Raw genomic sequence first — 20,379 nt, forward strand, 5'->3', positions numbered from 1 at the left:
TTGCAGATGTAGCTGCTCTTCTGCCCAAATTTTCATTGGTTACTATTCACTCAAATAGTAAAGAGGTTAAGGGAGAGGAATTTGGAAACAAAAGTTACCTTCTCCCACTCTATTTAGTGTTATTATAATGGTATGCCAACTTCCAAAAACTGAAAACTATTGCTGAGGCAACTACAGAGTAAAATTAAAGGTCATTTCCTCCTAGCAGCTCCCATGTTAGAATTAGAACTACAGTTTTTATACAAAAAGCAAAAGACTCAATCCCGTTAACATGTAACTATCACGTTATACAGCAAAAGCCTGGAAATATTCCTTGGAAACTTCATGGGTTCCTCTCATAGGATTAGTTCCCCTCATGTGAATGACTGGGAAAAATAGGAATGGGAGAGCAGGAACAGCAGCAACAGCAGAGAACGTGTGAGGCAGCAAAGGGCAGGTATTCTGTACTCTGCTTGTACTATTAAAAATCCATCAAAAGAAACAATTTTTATGTTTAAAAGGTTTCTAATGATGCACTGCTAAACAATTGAAAATGGAAGAGAAAAAATTGTCAACCCATTACTAATACAGCAAGTCTAAACCAACACCTTATCAAAGACATTTATAAATAAATAGATAATTTATAGCATTCTAGTTTTCAAAAGACTTTTGCAGCCATTTTACTACTTTAACACTTAGTTTATATTGCTTTCTACAAGTCTAAGGAAGAGTTTAATAGGTATTCTTGAAATTAAGCAACAGGATCTCAAAATTCTACCTACAAGCATTTAAATTAGTCAAAGGCAATACAGCATTTATCCTGAAATCTAATATTGACTGCACTATTCACTACACCAACATTAATTTACCCTGTCCAAAAGAGCAAGGAAACAGTGCTGCAAAGATTCACCTTTACATGAACACATTTAGCATTTTTATCCATGTTTTTACCTGTATTCCCACTTAAGCAGTAGCAGCATTCCCTGTATTCCCACATAGCCTTCAAAGGACTCTAAATACTATTCATACACACTGCCTATGAACACTTCAGCTTGAAATAAAACTCTTTCAGTACAGACCAGTGGACTGTCACTGACAACTGGGGGGCACACGGTTTCACAAGCAACAGCCAACACAGGAGCACCTCTAGAAGATTTTCTAGAATCTAATAACTGAATATATTTCACTTTTAAATATTTTGGCATTTTGTTCAGTGGATCAAGTCTGTGCAGGGTTACAAAAGCATGAGGGACTGACTCTGGCTGGATTTCAGGTGGCCACCAACACTGCTCTATTACTCCACTCCTCACCTGGACAGGGGAGAGAAAATATAATGAAAGAGTCATGGGCTGAGATAAAGGCAGAGAGAGATCACCAGGTACCATCATGGGCAAAACAGACTCGACTTGGAGAAATTAAATTATGACCAATCAAAGCAGTGTATGATAATGAGAAATAAAAAGCTGTGAAACATTTTCTCTGATCACTTCTTCCTTCCCAAGCTTAACTTGATTCCCAGTTCTTTCCCTCCTTTACCCCAGGGAGACAGTCAGCTCATCACGTGTTGGTTCTCCATGGGCTGAGAAGAACAGCCATGGTCTGTTCTTCTCAGCAGAAGAGACAGCTCTGGCTCCTGGAGCACCTCCTTCCCCTCCATCACTGACCTGGGTGGCAGGGCTGCTTCTCTCACGTATTCTCACTCCTCTCTGGCTGCAATTACTTCTGTGCAGGACCTTCTTTCCCTCCTTGTTACATTGTCCCAAAGGCTCTACCACCCTCACTGCTGGGCTCAGCCTTGGCCACTGGTGGGTCTGTCTTGGAGCCATCTGGCATTGGCTCTGTCAGACATGGAAGCTTCTGGCAGCTCTTCATAGCAGCCACTCCCACAGCCCTGCCCAGAACCTTCCACAATACCCCAGCACGCAGAGAGAGCCTGAAGAGTGACTCTGTGGTGGTTACCCCAGTGGAATTATACAGGACAGCTGCCTTTGCAGCACAAGAATAGTGATAAAAAAGCTGCTTAATTGTGCTTGTTAATGCATTTTTCAATCTAAAGGACAGAAACATAAGAGGCCTGTGAGCTGCTTCTCCAGGACTGAAAATAAAAAGCCTGCACAGAGAGTAGCCCTGCCCAGAACCTTCCACAAAACCCCAGCACGCAGAGAGCCTGAAGAGTGACTCCGTGGTGGTTATCCCAGTGGAATTATACAGGACAGCTGCCTTTGCAGCACAAGAATAGTGATAAAAAAGCTGCTTAATTGTGCTTGTTAATGCATTTTTCAATCTAAAGGACAGAAACATAAGAGGCCTGTGAGCTGCTTCTCCAGGACTGAAAATAAAAAGCCTGCACAGAGAGGAGAACACTGCATACTGCTGCTTGAGCAGCAGCAGGCCTGTTTCATTAAGCATGCATAGTAAATTTTCCTCAAGAAATCTCAGAATCACTAAGGGTATGCAAAATTAATAGAGAAATTAATATTTAAAAGTACTAGAAAAACATGTCTCAGCATTCAGGGCTTGTCATAACCCAAGCTCATGATGTAAAATGGTATGATCAAGCTAGCAAGGGACTAGAATCAAAATTACCCACTAAACTTTCCTGGGTAGCCTAAGAAGATTCTCTGAAGAGTGATTTAAATCCCCGCATAACTTTATTAATTATCAGGAAGGCAGTTTGCTCAGATGGACACCTCACAATGTAAATGCATCTATAACACATTAATCTATTACATTTTAATTGAATGAGTTCAGATAACACTGAAAAAGTGGTAATGTTTTTGAGCTAATAGTTTAACATGAGCAAACTGGAATACTTTATATTAGCTCTATGTTATCTCCACTCTTCACACTGCTTCAAGGTCAAGATCACAGAGCTGAAGCTCTTCAAGTTTTGATTTAGTTAGTGCATGCAAACTCATTATGGTAAACCAAAGTCTGTTTTGCAAGTTAAAAACAGTTTCAAATTAGGAAACATTGCACTGGATGAGCCTAAAATGTATTGCATCATAGTTGAGAATCAGGGCTGTGTTTTAATGTGCATGCTTGTGTTTCCCAGAACACAAAGGAATAAATAAAAATCACATTTTAAATTGCACTTAGAGTTTATTTAGTGACAACAGCTTGTAATAACTCCAGCTGCTCTTTTAAGTGCATATTCCATATCAAGATACATTGCCATGGACTTTGCCAAGACACAAGCAATCTACTGATAAATGAGGGCACAAGTCCACATTCTCAGTTTGGAACAGATGCACCCTGAGAACAAGTAGCTGTAAAATCCATGTTGTAGATCTTTCTCCCTCCTTGGAGTGGGAGAACTGGAAGTACCAGCAAACTAGACTTGCTGACAGCCACATGCTGATCAAGGGATGCCTCAGTTTCAAATTCAACAGGTAAAGCAATGCTGTGAAGTTCTGTGTGGGAAGTGCCAAGTGGGCTCTGCACACACAGCAGACAGGGGCATCAGGCTCTGGGCTTCACTGACACTTCTGTGTTGTACAGCAGTGCTGTTATTCGAACAGCTTGGGCAAAGCAAACTCTTAACACCATGCACAAGCACTCATGGATGGCAGGTGTGAAGCACACAGGCCACAGAAATAAGCTGGCACCACTAGTCCCCTTCTGCCTGCCTTGTTCACTGAGTACTAGTGTTCACTACTGCTTCACCTTCTGCAAGGACAAGAGAGGTCACAGATAAAGCAAGCCCCATTGTAGGAGGCTAACAGATACTGATAATTTCTGAATTTAAAATGATTCATCTAAACAAATCTGAAGCCCCAATTACATCTCACTCTGTACTGATTACTTTAGCAACCTACTCCTGGAGGCTTGAATAGGCCCCTGCAGGTTGCTCAGGCCAAAGAGCCATTTTAATGGGTTTTTCACAGGGTTCTGGCACTCCCCATACCAAAATATTTCTGCTGTATATTCAACAGTATCTGCTCTGCAGCCTTTTCTACAAACCCCTTGACACCCTTTATTCTGTCTGGGCCTCCTTCACAACTCTGCCATGCTACACTTACTCAGCACGTACAGGATCTGATACAGTATCTGCAGTGCAGAGCTTGAGCCAATTAGCTGATTCTCAAGAAATTTGTTACCAAAAGGACTACTACACATGGTTTCTGAACATAGTTCACAACCAAATTAATAAACATTCACTCCCCAGTGTTTGTGTTCAGTGCTCACAAGAACTGACACAGGATGGTCTGACTGTACTCCAGCTCCAAGTGCAAGGGTTAATGGTACCAGATTATCTCCAGCCACCAACTTCAGTGACAAACCAAAAAAACCAAAACAAGTCTTCAGTGACACCAGAAGACTCCCTAGCCCAACAGCTCTCCACCAATAAGTCTCCAGATTATGAAACAGTGAAAACCAGTTAGAGAAGATTTTCCTACCTTCTACCCTTCAAAGGGGGAATCATCTCATGCTGCTGACCTGTGTCAGGACACAGGACTGTACCATGCTTTCAGAGCAAAGCATCACCACTTGAAACACTTACCTACTTTAGGCTGCCAGTGCTGATCAGGTAATTCAGAAGCAGGGAGCCCAATCCAGTTCAGATAGCAGCATTTAAAAGTTTGTTTTTCCTGGAGTTTTGACATAATAACAAAAGTAGTGGAGTTTAATGTGTCCAGTAGACAGTCTGAAGTTGGATGTCAGCAGTAGTTACAAGTGAGCTCTTCTCTCCCTGTTCATGCCTACAAAATTCCATTCACTCCCTTGCAGTATAATCAGTTATGCTACAGTGTGATAGCCTGGTTTACAGAACCAAAACGAAACATTTTGAGCTCATTTTCTCACTGGAGAGCTGGAGTTTGCAACATCAGCTTCAAGTCAACAAATTCTTATGGAGCAAGAGCCCAGGAATAACAATTTGGATTCCCACAAGATACAGCCTCTGTAGCCATGTTGCTCATCTGTCTCTATAGCCACAGAAGTGTCCCTCCCAAGTCCCCAAAGTTGCTTTCCCACCCAAGCAGTTATTTAAACCATAGAGACCAAGAGCCAAACTACAGCATGATTATTTATTATTCTTTTTTGGTAGTACAAAGGCAGCTTTACAAAAATGGCCAGTAGTCACTACCACAGTGAGATTTGTTACAACCTGATTCCCTGTAAATTGAAACCTGCAGGCAGGCATCAACTGTAAGAGACAAACTGCTCTTCCAAATTACTCAGTCAGCAAAGACAGATATCTCAGTACAGCTTGAGCACATTCCAGTGTCGCCCCATAATCTTGACTACTTGTTTCCAGGACATACCCAGGAATAAGAACCTTAAATTGGCTGGAAGTTCTGCCACTGCTGTGGCTGCTTAAACTGCTGAGAGTAAATAATTCCTCTTCATTTACAGGAAAAGTAGATGAATACAGCAAACTGAAGTGATAGAGGGATGAAGTAGTGGTTCAGGACTGCTGACCAGTTAAGCAATTGTCTGTTCATATAAAGTAAGCATTTAGAGAAGTATTTTTGGTGTATCATGTCCTTTGTCAAATGGAACTGCCCCTTTCCCTCTCCCCCACCAAATCAGTGGAGTGTTGGTAGAAAAGGGGAGCCATGTAAGACTTGGTAATTGATGACATTTTGCAAGAAAGTTCAGACTTCTGATGCATAAACCAGAAGGTGAGGTATCTTAGTCCTTCAGCTGGGAAACTTCATAGAGGTATGCACCAAGCATCTTCACCCCCTGGATGTAATTGTACCTGCAAAGAAGAGAGCTTCTTTTAGCAGTGTCTTTACTGACCTTTATTCCTAGCAGATATCCTATTTGCAAAGCCCACACATCAGTCCTGTGCATGATAAACTCCATGGGAATTGCTGCTGTAGGCAACAGGCACTACTGCCCAAACCCCTACATACTCCCTGGCAAGACAGAAACACCACCCTTGGGGGAGAGGGGAGCGAACCTAGAGACCAAAATATAAAACCTGCTTCTGGTTTCAAGAGTATCAATCTAGAAATCAAAATTCAGCTACAAACTAGTTACCCAACCAGTCAGTCATTCTCTCCTGGGGAGGATGGCACTTTGCCATCCAGAGGATTAAACCAAAGCAAGAGCACAGTTATTGGTGTTTTTCATAATACATGCTAAGACACCCCAGAACAGGAATAGATATTCTCTTACCTATTTAGTTTTTCATTTTGAGAGTGAGCACCATCATCTGCAGCTCCAACAGGAAGCAGCATGACATTCTTGCCTGTGGCTTCTTGAAAAGTAAGGGTAACAGGAATGCTTCCTCCCTCCCTCGTCAGGTCTGGTTCAACTCCAAAAACTAGAAAAGTGATACTCTAGTCAGTTTGAAGTCTATTTTTTCCCATGTGCCCATTTGTACCAGGTGCTGGCCAAATCAGCCAGACTGCAAAGGCCATAAAACTGTGGAGCTTCTCCCCACAGATGTAGCACTGGAATACTGTCACTGTCAGAGTTCAGTTACACACCAACACTTCATCTGAAGGCCTGTCTGTATTCCAACACAAGTTAGAGTTGCTCTAGCTGCCCAATACAATCTAGCTAAACTGATTAAGAGGGGTGCTGTGACCAAACTTCATTGAATTTGGCTTAGCAGGTGATCTGAACCAACAGTCTCATCCTTGTGCAAAAGCAACACCACATCAACAAATTTGTCCCAGAACAGTATAAATTAATTTGATATCCAGTATCTTTCCTTTCTGTACCTCAAATTTCCATTTAAAGGTTGCACATGACATGCTTCCTCACTTAGTGAACTAAAGTTATTAAACATGGGGGCAGAACACTTAATATTCATCAAACATGACCTCCTCAGTGTTTCTTGAGGTGCTGGAACAAGAGACTTTTAATCCTACCAGTGCCAAGTGAAAAACCCACTGACCTGTCTTCATGGCCCTCCTACCAGCCATGTAGTGGGGGTGGTTGAAGTCTGACACCCAGGGTTTTCCACCATGGCCTAAGTAGACTTTGAATTTGTTGGGACTCCGCAGCTCCGCAAACTTTTTATTCAAGTAGTCTTCAACCTGTAAGAAAGATGGAATGATCTTATCTACTGTTAGCATTTGTATGAGCACTGGCAAAGTTCATATTCTAAAGGCATCATAGGGACTTGCAGATCACTACAACTGGGCAGCAATGCTTTTCCTATTGCTCTTATTTTGAAGTATTCCAATGATTCTCTGCTCTGAAGTCAGAATATCTTCTTTAGGCAAATTAACAGTGTATCATAGAACAGCTAGCCAGTATGTCAAACACTGCTGCTCTTGAATATGCATTTCTGGCAGCTCAAGTGCCCTACAATTAGGTTAGCATTTACTCCTAAGCCCTTTTGAGTTTAGAGAAACTGGATAATCAGACCACCACAGTCCACTGGGGCACCACAAGATTCCCTCAGTTATCTCATGTTGGGGTGCAGTACAGGCAAGATAGCAAATGAACAGAACTGCTTTAGAAAACAGAATAACTCTTTCCCCAAGGCAAGGTGAACAGAAGTTTAGAGACACTTGTTTGCATAGCAGCAACCCATCTCAACATACATTCTTTGTGACTTCTTCAGGAGTCATGTTTGGCACAAGCCTGATTGAGAACTTGCCAATCACTTTCCTGGGAATCACAGTCTTGGCACCAGAGGCTGAGAAGGCCCCTTCAATTCCATGAAGGGACAAGGATGGGTATCTCCACCTGTGCATAAGGATCTCTCTCTGTAGAAGCAAAGAGAAAAATGCAAGGTTACATGAAGTTTGACAGAGTTCCCTAAATTATTTCAACTTAATAAAGAACTTGCAAAAAATAGTGCTTTTCCCCATGCAGAAATGCAGCTCGTTGAAGATCACTCAGAAGCTGTTACTCCCAATAAGCACACATTTTGATAACACAGCTGGGTTCTCAGCAGCTTAAGATACTCAGCAGTTCTAGTCTGGCTCTCTCGTAGCTCTGTGGAACTCAGGGGACATAAACAGTCTGCTTTTGATTAGAACACAAGCAGCATTTATAAGGTGCTCAAGCACAGTTTGTAGGCAACATTGAAAGCTTTAATTCCCTCTGCCTTGGGACAGGCAGGTGCCTTCATCACCAAGACACTGCTTAAGTTCACATTTTCTAAAAGCCTCACCACTGCTCAAACTGAGGCTTACAGTGTGCTTTTCTTCATATCATCAGTGGTTTTAAAAAGCCTGAACTCCAGGTTAATTAAACTGACCACTACTGCATTCCAGGTATACTTCCTTTAACATTGGATCCTGAACTCAGTGCAGTTGCTGATTTGCCCTGAGCAGACACAGGTGCAGTGTCTCCAGCATGAGCTTCACTGCAGAAATACAGGAGATTCAGAAATTTTGTGTACTTTATGTTAACAAGTTGATTTTTCTCCAGGTACAGCCTGCTTAAAATCTTCTCTCAAAGCAAATGTAGCTGTCACAGTTCAAATCTCTCAAGCACATTTGCTTCTTAGCTGGAAGTTACAATCATCTCTCCCTAGCCCTAAAGCCCTTCTTGCATGTATGCAGCTTACAAGGCCCTTAGCTGGAATTTCTGTTGAGCCAAGACTGAACAGCCTCAGCTCAGTATCACAAAGAACATCTTGCCAGCTCCTCCTTGTATCCAAGCTAGAATTCATCTATTACTTTAAAGGACAAGGCTAAGCAAGGAAGCCTGTGTGCTCCCAGTTGATATAAACCTGAGCATGCCAAGACAAGGTTGAGGACATAAATTGTTACTTATTCCTATTTGAGTTAAGTTTGGAGTCCCCTGACAGTACCAGGACAGAAGACAGACCTGCACATGTAAACTTGCCTTTTACAACACCTGTGTCTGCTTTTTATGCCAGGAGATGTATTTACATCTAGGGTTTTAAAATTAGTATGTAATACCTGTACCTTGTAAGATTCAATGCTGTAAAAGCATTCATTTGGAGAGCTCCCAAAATGGAGATTTAACTTTAGACATGAGTTTATTGAGCTTGAGATTGTTCAAAGATTTGAGCTGCCTAGCTCATGGTTATGAAACAGTCCTTGTTTGCCAGGTCAAGGAACATGTTCAGCATGTCAGCCTTGAATTCAGCAAAGCTAGGTTTCAAGCTCTTTTCTCACTTAAGGAGCAATCATCTCTGAGCAACTGCTTTATTTCTGATAACCCACTGAACTGCCTACAGATGTAGAAAATCAGATGTTATATGTAGATTGTCACCTGACCTCTGGAAAGCTGCCAACATTCTTATCTAGCATTAAGAGAACAGCATCAAAGTTACAAATACTATTCATGCAGAGTAAGGAGCAAATTTAGAGTTGTCAAGACTACTTGAGTTAAACATGGGATAACCTAAGGTTTCAAGCACCTAACACTAGCAGTTCCTCTGCAAAGTGTCAAGTGTGCAGTCAACCATACAGAAAGCAAAATTATCTTCAAGGCATTCTCACCATTTTGAAGACATCAGATGAATCCTCTGCCTAACAAATTACTTAATAACATACACACATCCACAGAAGTTTGTTTCTGGTCTCCCACTAATACAGACAGCTTGATCTAGACAGGGCAGAGGAGAAGTGTAGCACACCTTTGCATCATGCAGAAGTCTTGATGCTCCTACATCTTTTGCATATTCTGTCAGGTCAAAATCAATCTTCTCATATAATGCCAGCTCCTCATCAGTAACAGGTGCCACTGCTTCATTAACACCTGGGATGAGGATTTTCCCTTTCTTGTCTAAAAGAGAACCTGTAAACAAGAAACACTTAATATCAGTATTCAACCAGAAGATACAAGATGTCATTGCTTGGAACGCTTTCCTTGGGAAACAAGTCTGGGCCTTCTGAAAACTCTGTAAATGCAATGGAATTTAGACTTCTATTTTCCAGAGCATGCACCACTGAGCATGGAAGAGGACACTTAAACTTGCCTGTATACAAAATGTGCACTTGCTTGCTACTGTTTAATCCCACTGCTACATTTCACTGGCTGTCTGAAGGTAGGATTCCCAGAGTTCAGTATCATACCCACAGCAGAATTTGAGAAGACAGCTGATTTAATTAACATGCAAATTTGCAGCAAGATTTTAGGGAAAGCTAAGAGTAAACAGACAACTTCTTAGCAAGACCTTCACCATGTTTCTATATCTAAGGCAGTAGAGCTCTGCATACCTGGCAAGCACCATTTTACTGCTCACTGCTTTCCTACTGCAAACTCAGTCATGCTTGGATGGTTTTTGCTCCAATTTTAACTGCATTCAGTGAAACCTGTGTTTTCTTACCCATTAGAGCAATGAGATCTGTCATGGCCTCATGCACCGAACCACCATAAACTCCGGAGTGAAGGTCTTTGTCACAACATTCCACCTGATTGAAGTGAATGAAGATTCAGCACAGGGGTTTTGCCATGTAGGAGGAGACTAGAACAGCCAAAGCCCAGCTAGAACTTGATCTGGCCAAGGGTCAAGGAGTGTCCCCATCATTTGTTCAAAGCAGAGTAGTGTCAGGGGATGAGAAAAAGGCAGAAGTATTTAATGTCTTTGTCTTAGTCTTCCATATCAGTTGTCTTCAGGATGCCCAGCTCCCTGAGCTGGAAGTTGGTGATGAGAAGATGAGGGAAGCCCATGATCCATGAGGAGATGGTTAATGACCTGCTATGTCAATTAGCCATCCACAAGTCTATGGGCCCAGATGGGATCCACCCCACCCCAAAGTATTGAGGGAACTGGTAAAAACTTGTCAAACCACTCTCAGTCATCTACCAGCAGTTCTGGTTAACTGGGGATATTCCAGTTGACTGGACTGACTGGAAAGCACAAATGTGACACCCATCTATAAGGATGTATGTGGATGAAGATATCTATGCTATAAAAATCCATTTCAGTGAAAATGCTGGCTTATCTTGCTTCACACATCTGAAAGCTATCCCACCCAGTCAAGTATCAGACAGAATAGCAAGAGAAGGATGTTTAGACAATTAGGAAAAAACACTCCACATAAGTAGCCAGTTCCATCTTTTCTGAAAAAAGCTACTGGCATGAAAAGGTTTACACTACCACTCTTCTCCTGTGGAAAATTCAGTTTAATAATAATGGATTGCAGTGTATTTCAGCACCTACCTCTATGAAGTAGTAGCAGATACCTCTCAAACCATAAGTAATACAAGGCTTCTTCTTGCCTAGCCAGTAGTTGTCAGAAATGCAAACATAATCCACATCTTTAAAGAAAGCATCTCGCTGAGCAAAAATCAGTTCATCAAGGCCCTCAGATCCTGATTCTTCCATACCCTCTAGGCAAAACCTAATATTTACTGGAAACTCCTTTGAAATGAAAAACAAGAACAGATTTAGAATGTGAGAACACTTGACTCCTTGAGTGATCTGTAATTTTCATCTGTCACATTCAAAGCAGAAAAAGGGACAGGGCTAAAACAGTTCCATGACAGTGGAATTTGTTAATTATACACAACCTGATTTAAAGTTTGGACTGTGCTTAAGTTGAGGGCACTTATACCACCCTTCATTTGATGGAATTCAAACTCTTCAAAGTATTAAAAACTTGTCCCCAGACCCCTTAAGCATGGGAACACAGCAGAAATCTGTTGCCAAAGGTTAGGCACCAGGCTAGGAAAATTAACATAAACCACAGGAATTGCATGCCACAGTAGGAACAGAGCTACCCTGTCTATCCAGTCTAGCATATTCTATATACCTAGACAGCAACTGAACTGGTTATTCCTCTCAAAAGCAACAAACTTGTCTTGCAAGACTAAACACCCTGAGCTATTTGTGATTGCACATTTTCTTTAACAGAAACAAGCAAAGCTTCCAATTTTAGTGTTACTAAGTTAACCTCCTCTTAGAGCTGAGTGGCAGTGAGACATTAAGCCTTGAAAAAGGCCAAAATAATTTGACATCCTTACATTATAGTGATCACATGTGATTATTCCTCCTGCTCCACATGCCTGCATATGTATTTTCCTTCCCACAGATTTCATTAAAGGAAAATTGTTAGAAGTGCAACCTAAGCATCTATAGGACTAACTTGTCAGCAAGTCAACTTAACCCTACTAGGAAATCAGGAAATGTACAGTACTATTGCATCATTCCTCCAATCAGCTGAATAAGCAGGCTTCCCTCACAAGGGTTTGTGGCTTGGATAACATTTATTGCTAGACTCAGCTGTGTGTGAAAAGGCAGAATATGTTTTGGGCACATACCTGATTAGTTTTTTGGTAAGCCTCCAAGGCATTCAGCCAGGCAAGCACTGGACCTTTGTCATCTGTTGATCCTCTCCCATACAACTTTCCTGTAGAAACAACATACAAATTAACCAGTGGGGGAAAAATTATTATGAAGTTTCATCTCTTGCCTAGATGAGAACATTTGGTTTTGGGTAATATTTTCAAACCTGCTTATATAAAACCTTTCACTTCTGATTCTTCATAATTAGCAGTTTTACATCCTGCTTTACATACCCTTTCAAGAGTGGGATAGATACAGGACTGCAATAGTTCCCCCTTCTTAGAGAGCAACCCCACCTCTTCCCCCAGCTGCTCCCTCAACAGTTTACTAAAGGCCAGGAAAAGACATAGCTGCCTTATTCTTCACTATAATATAATTTTCTACAAACACCTCATTATACAGAAACAAGTTTTTGGCTTTTAACAGAAATCTATCAAGTATTATCTTCAGTTCAATAATTCTTTGTTTGAAGAGGAAAAATTCAGTGGCTAGTGACAAATCACTTCTCTGGATTCTCCAGATAAAAGAGGATCTCCCTAGAAAGGAATTTAGTCAAAGATGAGTCTCACAGGCCACAAGGAATTCCAAGGAAATATAGTACATGGGATCATTACAGAGGCAGCTATCAGTGCAACTCAGAGCTGTGGCTACAAACCCTCAGCACTGCATGTAACCAGTGACAGAACAGCCCAGACAGCTTGCAAAGGTAAAGAGCCATAGGTGAACAACTCCTGCATGGCCAGGCTCCACAGAGACAAGCCACAGCCAGTCTAGGTCTTCCTAGGAGATGCAATAACTCAGTTTAGTAACTTGGACTCTGCTGCCTACGACTAAGTGCCCAAGCAGAAGTACTAGCTGCACAGATAGTCCCTTCTCTGGCAGTCATTAATGCTTATGGAACACAAGTGGTTAATGTCCTTCTATTGATATGACCTTTAATACTGAGAAGGTGAAACAAAAAAGCTGTTGGTAGCACCAGCTTTTAATAGAAAAGTACAAGTGGTTAATGTCCCTCTATTGATCTGACCTTTAACACTGAGAAGGTGAAACAAAGAAGAAGCTGTTGGTAGCACCAGCTTTTAATAGAAAAGCAAGTTTTTCTTGACTGCTGGCAGTGTTGTTTCAACAGGAGATACTGCACCATTTCTTCATCTCCATTTATGGGAGAGGGACAAATTTTGGGGCACTACCTCTGCAAAGAGGCTCTGTAGTACTCATAGTAGAGCAGTTGAACACAAGGCAACCCAAAGAGGCTGCTATGCCACTCCTGTCTCCAGGCATAAAAAAGTTGTGTTGTGTATTTTTTCCTCAGTAATGAGTCAAAATTCCTGCAGTCTGACATGACCTTACAGGCTTCAAACTGTGAACAGGAAGTTAGTTCTAAAAAGCTCTCTGGCAACAAGCTAGCACCATAGAAGGCAGCAGTTAAGATTGTAGCTACAAGGAAGAAAACATGCAAATTACAGGCTAGACTATCACAAAAGGAAACAATCCCAAGAGTAGCTGAGATTTTGCAGCTAGACTTTACCATTTCCCCACCTGCACATTTTTACCTCGACAGTGTTAAATAAACACCCATACCACTTCTTACCCTCTTTGCCCCTTTCAATCAATGGCACAGCTTTGGAACAATTGAGGAATATCACACTTGTTACAGAAGAGTTCATCAGTTTGTGAAGTCCACTGCTCTTACCATCTCTTTCTACCAGAGTGAAGGGCTCACTGTCCCAGCCATCCTCTAGTGCTGCTGGCTGAACATCCAGGTGACCATATACACACACTGTCTTTTTGCGGGGATCCGTGCCCAGTGTTCCCAGAACAATTGGCGGTAGGGGGATCTCTGATCCGTCAGGCAGCTAGAAATAGGAAGGCAGAAATTTTATTAAAATGTGGTATTTTATGTCAGAGTTTTAATCAGATACATTAATTACCTTAATTACTGTGGAGGTTATGAGAGTAGAGACACAGAAAGCTAAAAAAACCTAATCTACTTAAACCAATTGCCAGAAGCAGGGTGACAAAAAAGGCCCAGTGGCATCATGCCAGTTAGTTTCCTGACAAGTCCCAGTAACAGCCAAAATGTTTCAAGCCACTTAGAACTGTTAGCTTTAAACTACCAATCCTACATCAGATTTTAGCAGAGCAAGCTGACTGCACGCCAAACTGCTATATCTAATGCTGACCTAAGCATAAGTGATAAACTCCATTCAGTATTGCTTGTCACTGCACTTTCATCCTGTCCACAGTATAGCTCTCTGGACAAAAATTTCCTGACAGTGGTAAGGCTGGGTGTAACATGTGCCTACACCCAAATAAGATCAGCATAAGAGACATATTTCTCTGTACCAGCCTACACTGTTACACTAAGGGCAGGGTAGTGCTGATGAACTCAGTTCAGGAGTTCAAGAGTTGAATTTAGTTTAATCCCTTGGAATACTCCATAAGCAATTATCACATGCTATTCCCAGTCAGCAAGTATTTCCCTTCCAGTGAACATGTACTTCTACACACTGTTCAGCAGATGCAAGATCAGCTTGACTTTTTGCTTATATGGGTCCCAAGCTCCAGATTTTTATCAACAGGTTACATGGTCCTTGGCCAGCTGCAGCTCTACATGATTAAAGCACTACTGCAAGAATTTACAGTAATCAACACCATAAATTGCTGTGCAGCTGTAAAGCAACTTGGATCTGACAAGTTCAGTTGCTTTACATTGTCCCTCACAGATATAGCAGCAACACACAATACACTGACTAGCTTTCTCTATACTTAATATAAAACAGAACACTGAAGGTAGCTCTTGCAGATGGATTAAAGTTACCTAATAAAAATATTACGTATAAAACTTTAAAATCAGTTCTTGCTACCAAAAAGTTACAGTGATGAAAAGAACAACTTTGTCTCTGAATTAACTGAAACGCTTTTGATGGGATTTTAGGCTGCAGGTAGTAGCAGAGCTAGAATTAACCTACAGATTCCCTCCCAAGTCAGCTGTTTTCCTGCTGGAACCTGTAGCTACAAACAAGTGTAATTCAGCTGCCCAAAGCAAAAACTGCTCAGAAGGCTCCCATAAACACAGCTCTCACTCAGCAATCTTTCACACCAATTACAAGGACAATCTCCTAAAACTAGTAAACACTCCAGTACAAGGTTTTTAATGTCACTATCCAAATCCTAGTCTAACAATTTTGGTATGGCTCTTGCTCTGAGGCAGGTAGTGGCTAGGCATTGGAGAGGAGGAGCATATCAAGTGGATATTTCCTAGGAAGAGATTATCATTATCATTCTTATAGGCACATACATTTCTCAGGGGAAAAAAAAAGGGTCTGGATGGTTAAAAATGAGGAGGGAAGTAATTCTTTTAATGATACTTTTGTATCTAGTAAGGGTGCAATGCAATCCTGTGACAAATGTAACACTTCTGAAAGAGTCCAGAAGTCTTTTGGCAGACTTACTGAAGCTTCAGTCAGTACCTTTATAGTCTATGGGTCTAAGGACCAATAGCAGCCTCTTGTTTAAATGTCTAACATATTTGTTTGCAGATGCTCAGTTCAAAAAGTATTTAACACACATTTAATGCAGTCCAAAATTTAATTCAACATCTTTAATTGGGTCCCAAGGTTTACTATAAACAAAGATTTTTCCCACCAGAAGGTTCAGACTGTGTGGCAAAGACATTATCCTACACCCCAAAAGGCTACTGCCTTTCTAGGCCACTGCCCACAGGACCTTTGTGTGGTGATCCTGACCCAGAAGTCCATCAGGCACCAAGGAATTAGTAACCCACAAAGATAACCTGGATGGCCCAAAGCCTGTGCCATGCTATGCTGCACACAGTTTCATCTTCCTCCCTGTGCTGTGCATATCCCTGGACTGCAGGATATACTGAGCCACTTGACTGTAACCTGAAGGCAGCTCCCACTGGGCACTGGGGATTACATCACCTGCATGTCCTTGACTTAATCTAAAAGTGCATCAAGATATTCTCACACAAAATCCTTTTTGTGAGTGGAACTGAACAGCTTGAATAAATAAAATTGAAAAAAAATTCCATGCATGGGATCTGCACAGTATGTTGGATGCTGGCTGGATGCCTGCTAGATGCGGCACAGCATGGAGATTCCAGTATCTGCAGGGGCATAAGAATGTCCATACTATCATCTTTCTTTATAGAGATAAGTCCAATAAACAGCCTTCCAATGGAGTCCAGGTGCCTTTCATACTGGGAACATAAGAAACCAGCACTGTCATGCAAAACACCTTGTCTTCTAAAGAGATTTTTTCCTATTAAGCTGATGTGGAGATGCTCACATACCTTTTGTTTCCCAATATCCATAAGTTTGGTTGTGCCTCCCAGTCGCTCAATCTCCTTGGCAGCAACCTCCATCATGTGCTTGATTTCACCCCTCTTCTCCGGCCAGGCTGACACACTCTGGATTGCCACCCACTCTGCCAGGCGCTGCGGACATGGAAGAGCTACAGGTTTTACTACACAACAGGCACCATGCAAATACCACCACACCTTGGAATTCAACAACAAACACTAGTTTAAGTCAAGCTCAAATTGAGGCAAATCAGCTCTGTCCTCTGCTTAAAGAAGAACTTGTAACCAATAATATTACTCTCAAAAAGTTCTCTAAAACCTCACTTGCCTACAGCTGTCCCTGCTGCATAGCACAAAGTCTACAGAGACTTTGGACAAGTAAGCCTAAGAGTATCACAGCTTGTGCCCTTGTAGTTGTTCTTTAAGTATCCAGAAGCAGCTGAAGTCTTTTGGGCCTCACAAAAAGGCTACTTGAGTTGTTCCTCCCTGTGTGAGCTCAGCAAGAACAACTGGCAGAAATCAAGCTGAACACTTGGCACAGTTCATGCCTGAGTTCACAGTGCTGCACCACTGATTCCTTCATGGGTGAAAGGGATTATAATACAACTAAACAGCAGGTCAGCTGAGCAGCAAAGTACTTCTTTGGAGAGGGTAACCTCTCCCTCTGTACCCCAGCATAAACTGTTTTATACAAGAACGCTTTGTTCCAACCTCCTTTATAATATACTTCATTTCCCATCTCCAAAGGGAAGAAACTATAAACCTAGTTTGGCATTCAGAAACCAGTGTCAGCTTCCTGTACCTCTAAAGAGGTCACTAGTTTCACTATACACTAATAGATCATTTTCCTAATAAATTTGCCATGGACATTAAGGTTTTTGAACAGAACTATGCCTACATTTAAGAAACAGTTTTCTGGCCTGACTCAAATCCCTCACACTTGCTGCCTGCTCTCCCCTCTCTCTCATTGCTTGAGATTATTATATCATATAGATGTAATAACAAGCTTGAAGCTGATAACCTAATTTCTAATATCCCATAGCTGCCCATGCTGCAGGAAAAAACTCAAGAAAAACTTACCTGAACATAGAGGTCCTGGTGTTCGTCAATGTATTTAAAGAGGGTTTCCAGAGCAGACATTTTGGACTAGTTTTCAGAACAGTGATTTTGAAGATTCTGTGACAGAAAAATAATTTCATTTTCACAGGGTTAAGAAGTGACAGTCAGTAGTCAAGAGCCACAGGAGACTTTCACCTTTCAGCTTCTAATGCCACACACCAAGCTGTACTAATATAAAATGTGAAGCCTCTCCCTTTCATGAAATCACCACAGTGAAGTGGCTAAACAAAAGCATATTTAAATTTCAACACCACTCTTTATGCCTCTCCTCTCAAAATAACTTTGAAAGTTAAACTGAGTAGTCTTGTCTCTAGAGAGACTTCAATGAAATCATACTCTTCATTTTACTGCAGACTTAGAGGCAAAATCTTACCCAAGTAAAATGCAACTTCAAAGAGATTTCATTATGAGTTCAACTAATAGCATGCCATAGGCTTGAATGCTGCTAGCCATGCCCAAGAAAGCAGCAGACTTTGTGCTCTGCAGAGGAGGTTAAAAACAAGCAGCAGGAAAACTGCTTTCTTCAGCCTTGAGTCTCAGCCTGCCACTCAGATTTCACAAATAAGGCCAGAATGAAGTCATGGGAAGCCAGCCCCAGCAGGGCACGAGCAAGTTGTTAGTGACGACTTCAGTGCTAACACTTCCTTCTTTTGTTTTATTTCAACTGAAGTTCACACGAGAAAACCCAAGACTCCTTTTCAGTTTACTTCCTTACCAGTCTGAAAGCAATATTAAAAAGAAATACTGCCCACTAATACAACAAAGCAAACAAGCTTAACTCTCAAGTTAGAACTAAAGATACAGGATCTCATCTATGCCAGGAAAACAATGAACTTTGCAAATCCCAGAATGGCTAAGGTTCAAAGGGACGCTGGAGGTCAGCTGGTCTAAGATGTGGCTCTACAACACATTACTCAGGATACTGTCCAGAAGCCTTCTGAGTAACTCCAGAGGAAGCTCCTTAAGTCTGCCTCTGGAATCCAAGTGTCTGGACTAGGAGAAAAACTCTAGTGTTCATGTTCAGCAGCTCCGGCCACTGTGATTCAGTATTTTGTTGAGTCAGCTTTAAGCCTTTCTTCTGCTTCTACATGGCAGTCACAAGACAGTTGTTAAAACATCTGACTGCTTGTCTTAGGATTTCTAGAGCAGCTGACTACTCTACAGATCTGAAACAAATCCTTTGCAGCTGCAAGCTGTCCCACACAATGTACTGCAATACAAGCACCACCCCAAATTTTCTTTCAAGCAAGGTTGTACTTGCACAGATGCTGGTGTTTGACATACAAAAATCCTTTTCATCACCAGAGATAGCATCACTTTAATGCAAAGCATCCATCAAGTTTAAATTTGGATAACCACTTTTTAACACCAATTAGAACAATCCCAAATCACCAGACAGGTAAGCATTCATTGTAATAGTCACGAAAGGTGACAATTGAACACCTTCAGAAGGACTACAGAGACATAACCAAGTTAAAGCAATGCTTCTCACTGAGGCTAGGGCTCCCCAATGAAGCCACCCTCTCACATGCAGTTAGAGCCATGAGGAGCTTTTCAGGAAACCAGCACACAGCATCAGTCCAGGGCACCTGACCCTCCCCTTCATTCACAGCTAGAGCTCAGGCAGGATTCATGTGGCACTTTTCAGGAAACCAGCACACAGGCATCAGTCCAGGGCACCTGACCCTCCCCTTCATTCAACCCATTTCTATAGCAACCTCAGAGGTCCAGCTCCACAGCACAGACACAAAACACAAGTTACCTGGAGGATCACTTTCTGTCCAACACAAACAAGAGCTGAACTACTTGTTAAATCAGGGACTACTTTAAATATCACCTTAACCATAGTTAAATAGCTCTGAAAGCACAAGGGCATTGTATCACACAAGTCACAGTGAAGAGCTACAAAGAAGCCTGCTCCGGAAAGCTTCAAACTACAAAAGTAACTATTGGTTACTACACAGCAACAGGCTGCATGTTATTTCCCCCTTCGTCTGCAAACCAGGGTTTGAACTTCCAGTCCTTCAGAATGGAGAGCTCAACCCTTCCTACCTATGCAGAGGAGGCTCCACAGTTTTACGTTTTCACAGGACTAGAGAAGTTGCACCTGGAAATAAAACAGCCCAAAGGACTATCATTGCACCAGTACAACCTTGCCCTCCTTATCCGCAAACAACACCAACATCCCAGAGGAGAGCACTGAACCAGGAGCGCTCCACAGCCAGGTTGGAGCCCCACGCTCCGGGCCGAGGCTGCCTTGCAGGTTAAACGTGGCTTTCTTCGCAGCGTCTCGCAGCGCCGCGACGAGCTCCCCGCAGCGCCCAGGCCGGTGACAGCCTCGGGACGGGAGGGAAGCAGGCAGGCGCACGGCAGGCCTCCCAAGGACAGCCGGGGGAAGGCTCGCAGCGGGCAGGAGCAGTTTCTCCCGGGGCCAGCCACGGCGCCGCCGCGCCCCGAGGCCGAACAGAGCTCGCCATCGGAGCACACGGAGCAAGGCCCGGCCCGCCGGCAGCGCCGCGCACCCGGCATGCCCGGCTCCTCCCCGCCAGGCCGGGCAGGGCCGCGGCAGCCACGCACGCCGGTGCCGCCGCAGGACAAGACCAAGGGACGCGGTCCGCCCGAGCCCTCCCGACACTCACCCCCCGCGCCGCCGCCGCGCTTCCACCTGGAGTAAGGAAAACATCGCCCCCCACGGCCCTTTAAATACCCCCGCGCTAGCCCCGCCCCACATCACGTGCAGCGCACGCCGGCCAATCCGCAGGCAGTGAACTCGTCG

General features: G+C 42.6%; 1 protein-coding gene across 2 annotated transcripts; it reads right to left on the minus strand.

Annotated features, from left to right (window-relative positions):
* Positions 1 to 4,995: 4,995 nt before the first annotated feature.
* CNDP2 (carnosine dipeptidase 2) lies at positions 4,996 to 20,294 on the minus strand. 2 transcript variants are annotated; one of them, XM_039711139.1, is made up of 12 exons: positions 20,243 to 20,294; positions 17,565 to 17,660; positions 16,476 to 16,619; positions 13,854 to 14,016; positions 12,136 to 12,224; positions 11,036 to 11,236; positions 10,199 to 10,283; positions 9,506 to 9,666; positions 7,491 to 7,655; positions 6,836 to 6,977; positions 6,109 to 6,256; positions 4,996 to 5,686 (listed from the first exon to the last, which is right to left on the minus strand). In XM_039711139.1, exons 2-12 carry the CDS (start codon positions 17,622 to 17,624, stop codon positions 5,617 to 5,619), a joined length of 1,428 nt encoding a protein of 475 aa, XP_039567073.1. In that variant the 5' UTR covers positions 17,625 to 17,660; positions 20,243 to 20,294; the 3' UTR covers positions 4,996 to 5,616. The 2 variants fall into 2 exon arrangements, with proteins under 2 accessions (XP_039567073.1, XP_039567074.1); XM_039711140.1 differs by lacking the exon at positions 20,243 to 20,294 and adding an exon at positions 19,656 to 19,739.
* Between the last annotated feature and the right edge of the window lie 85 nt (positions 20,295 to 20,379).

The sequence above is a fragment of the Passer montanus genome, unplaced genomic scaffold (genome assembly GCF_014805655.1).
Source record: "Passer montanus isolate IOZ18808 unplaced genomic scaffold, ASM1480565v1 scaffold24, whole genome shotgun sequence".
In the NCBI taxonomy this organism is placed as follows: domain Eukaryota; kingdom Metazoa; phylum Chordata; class Aves; order Passeriformes; family Passeridae; genus Passer; species Passer montanus.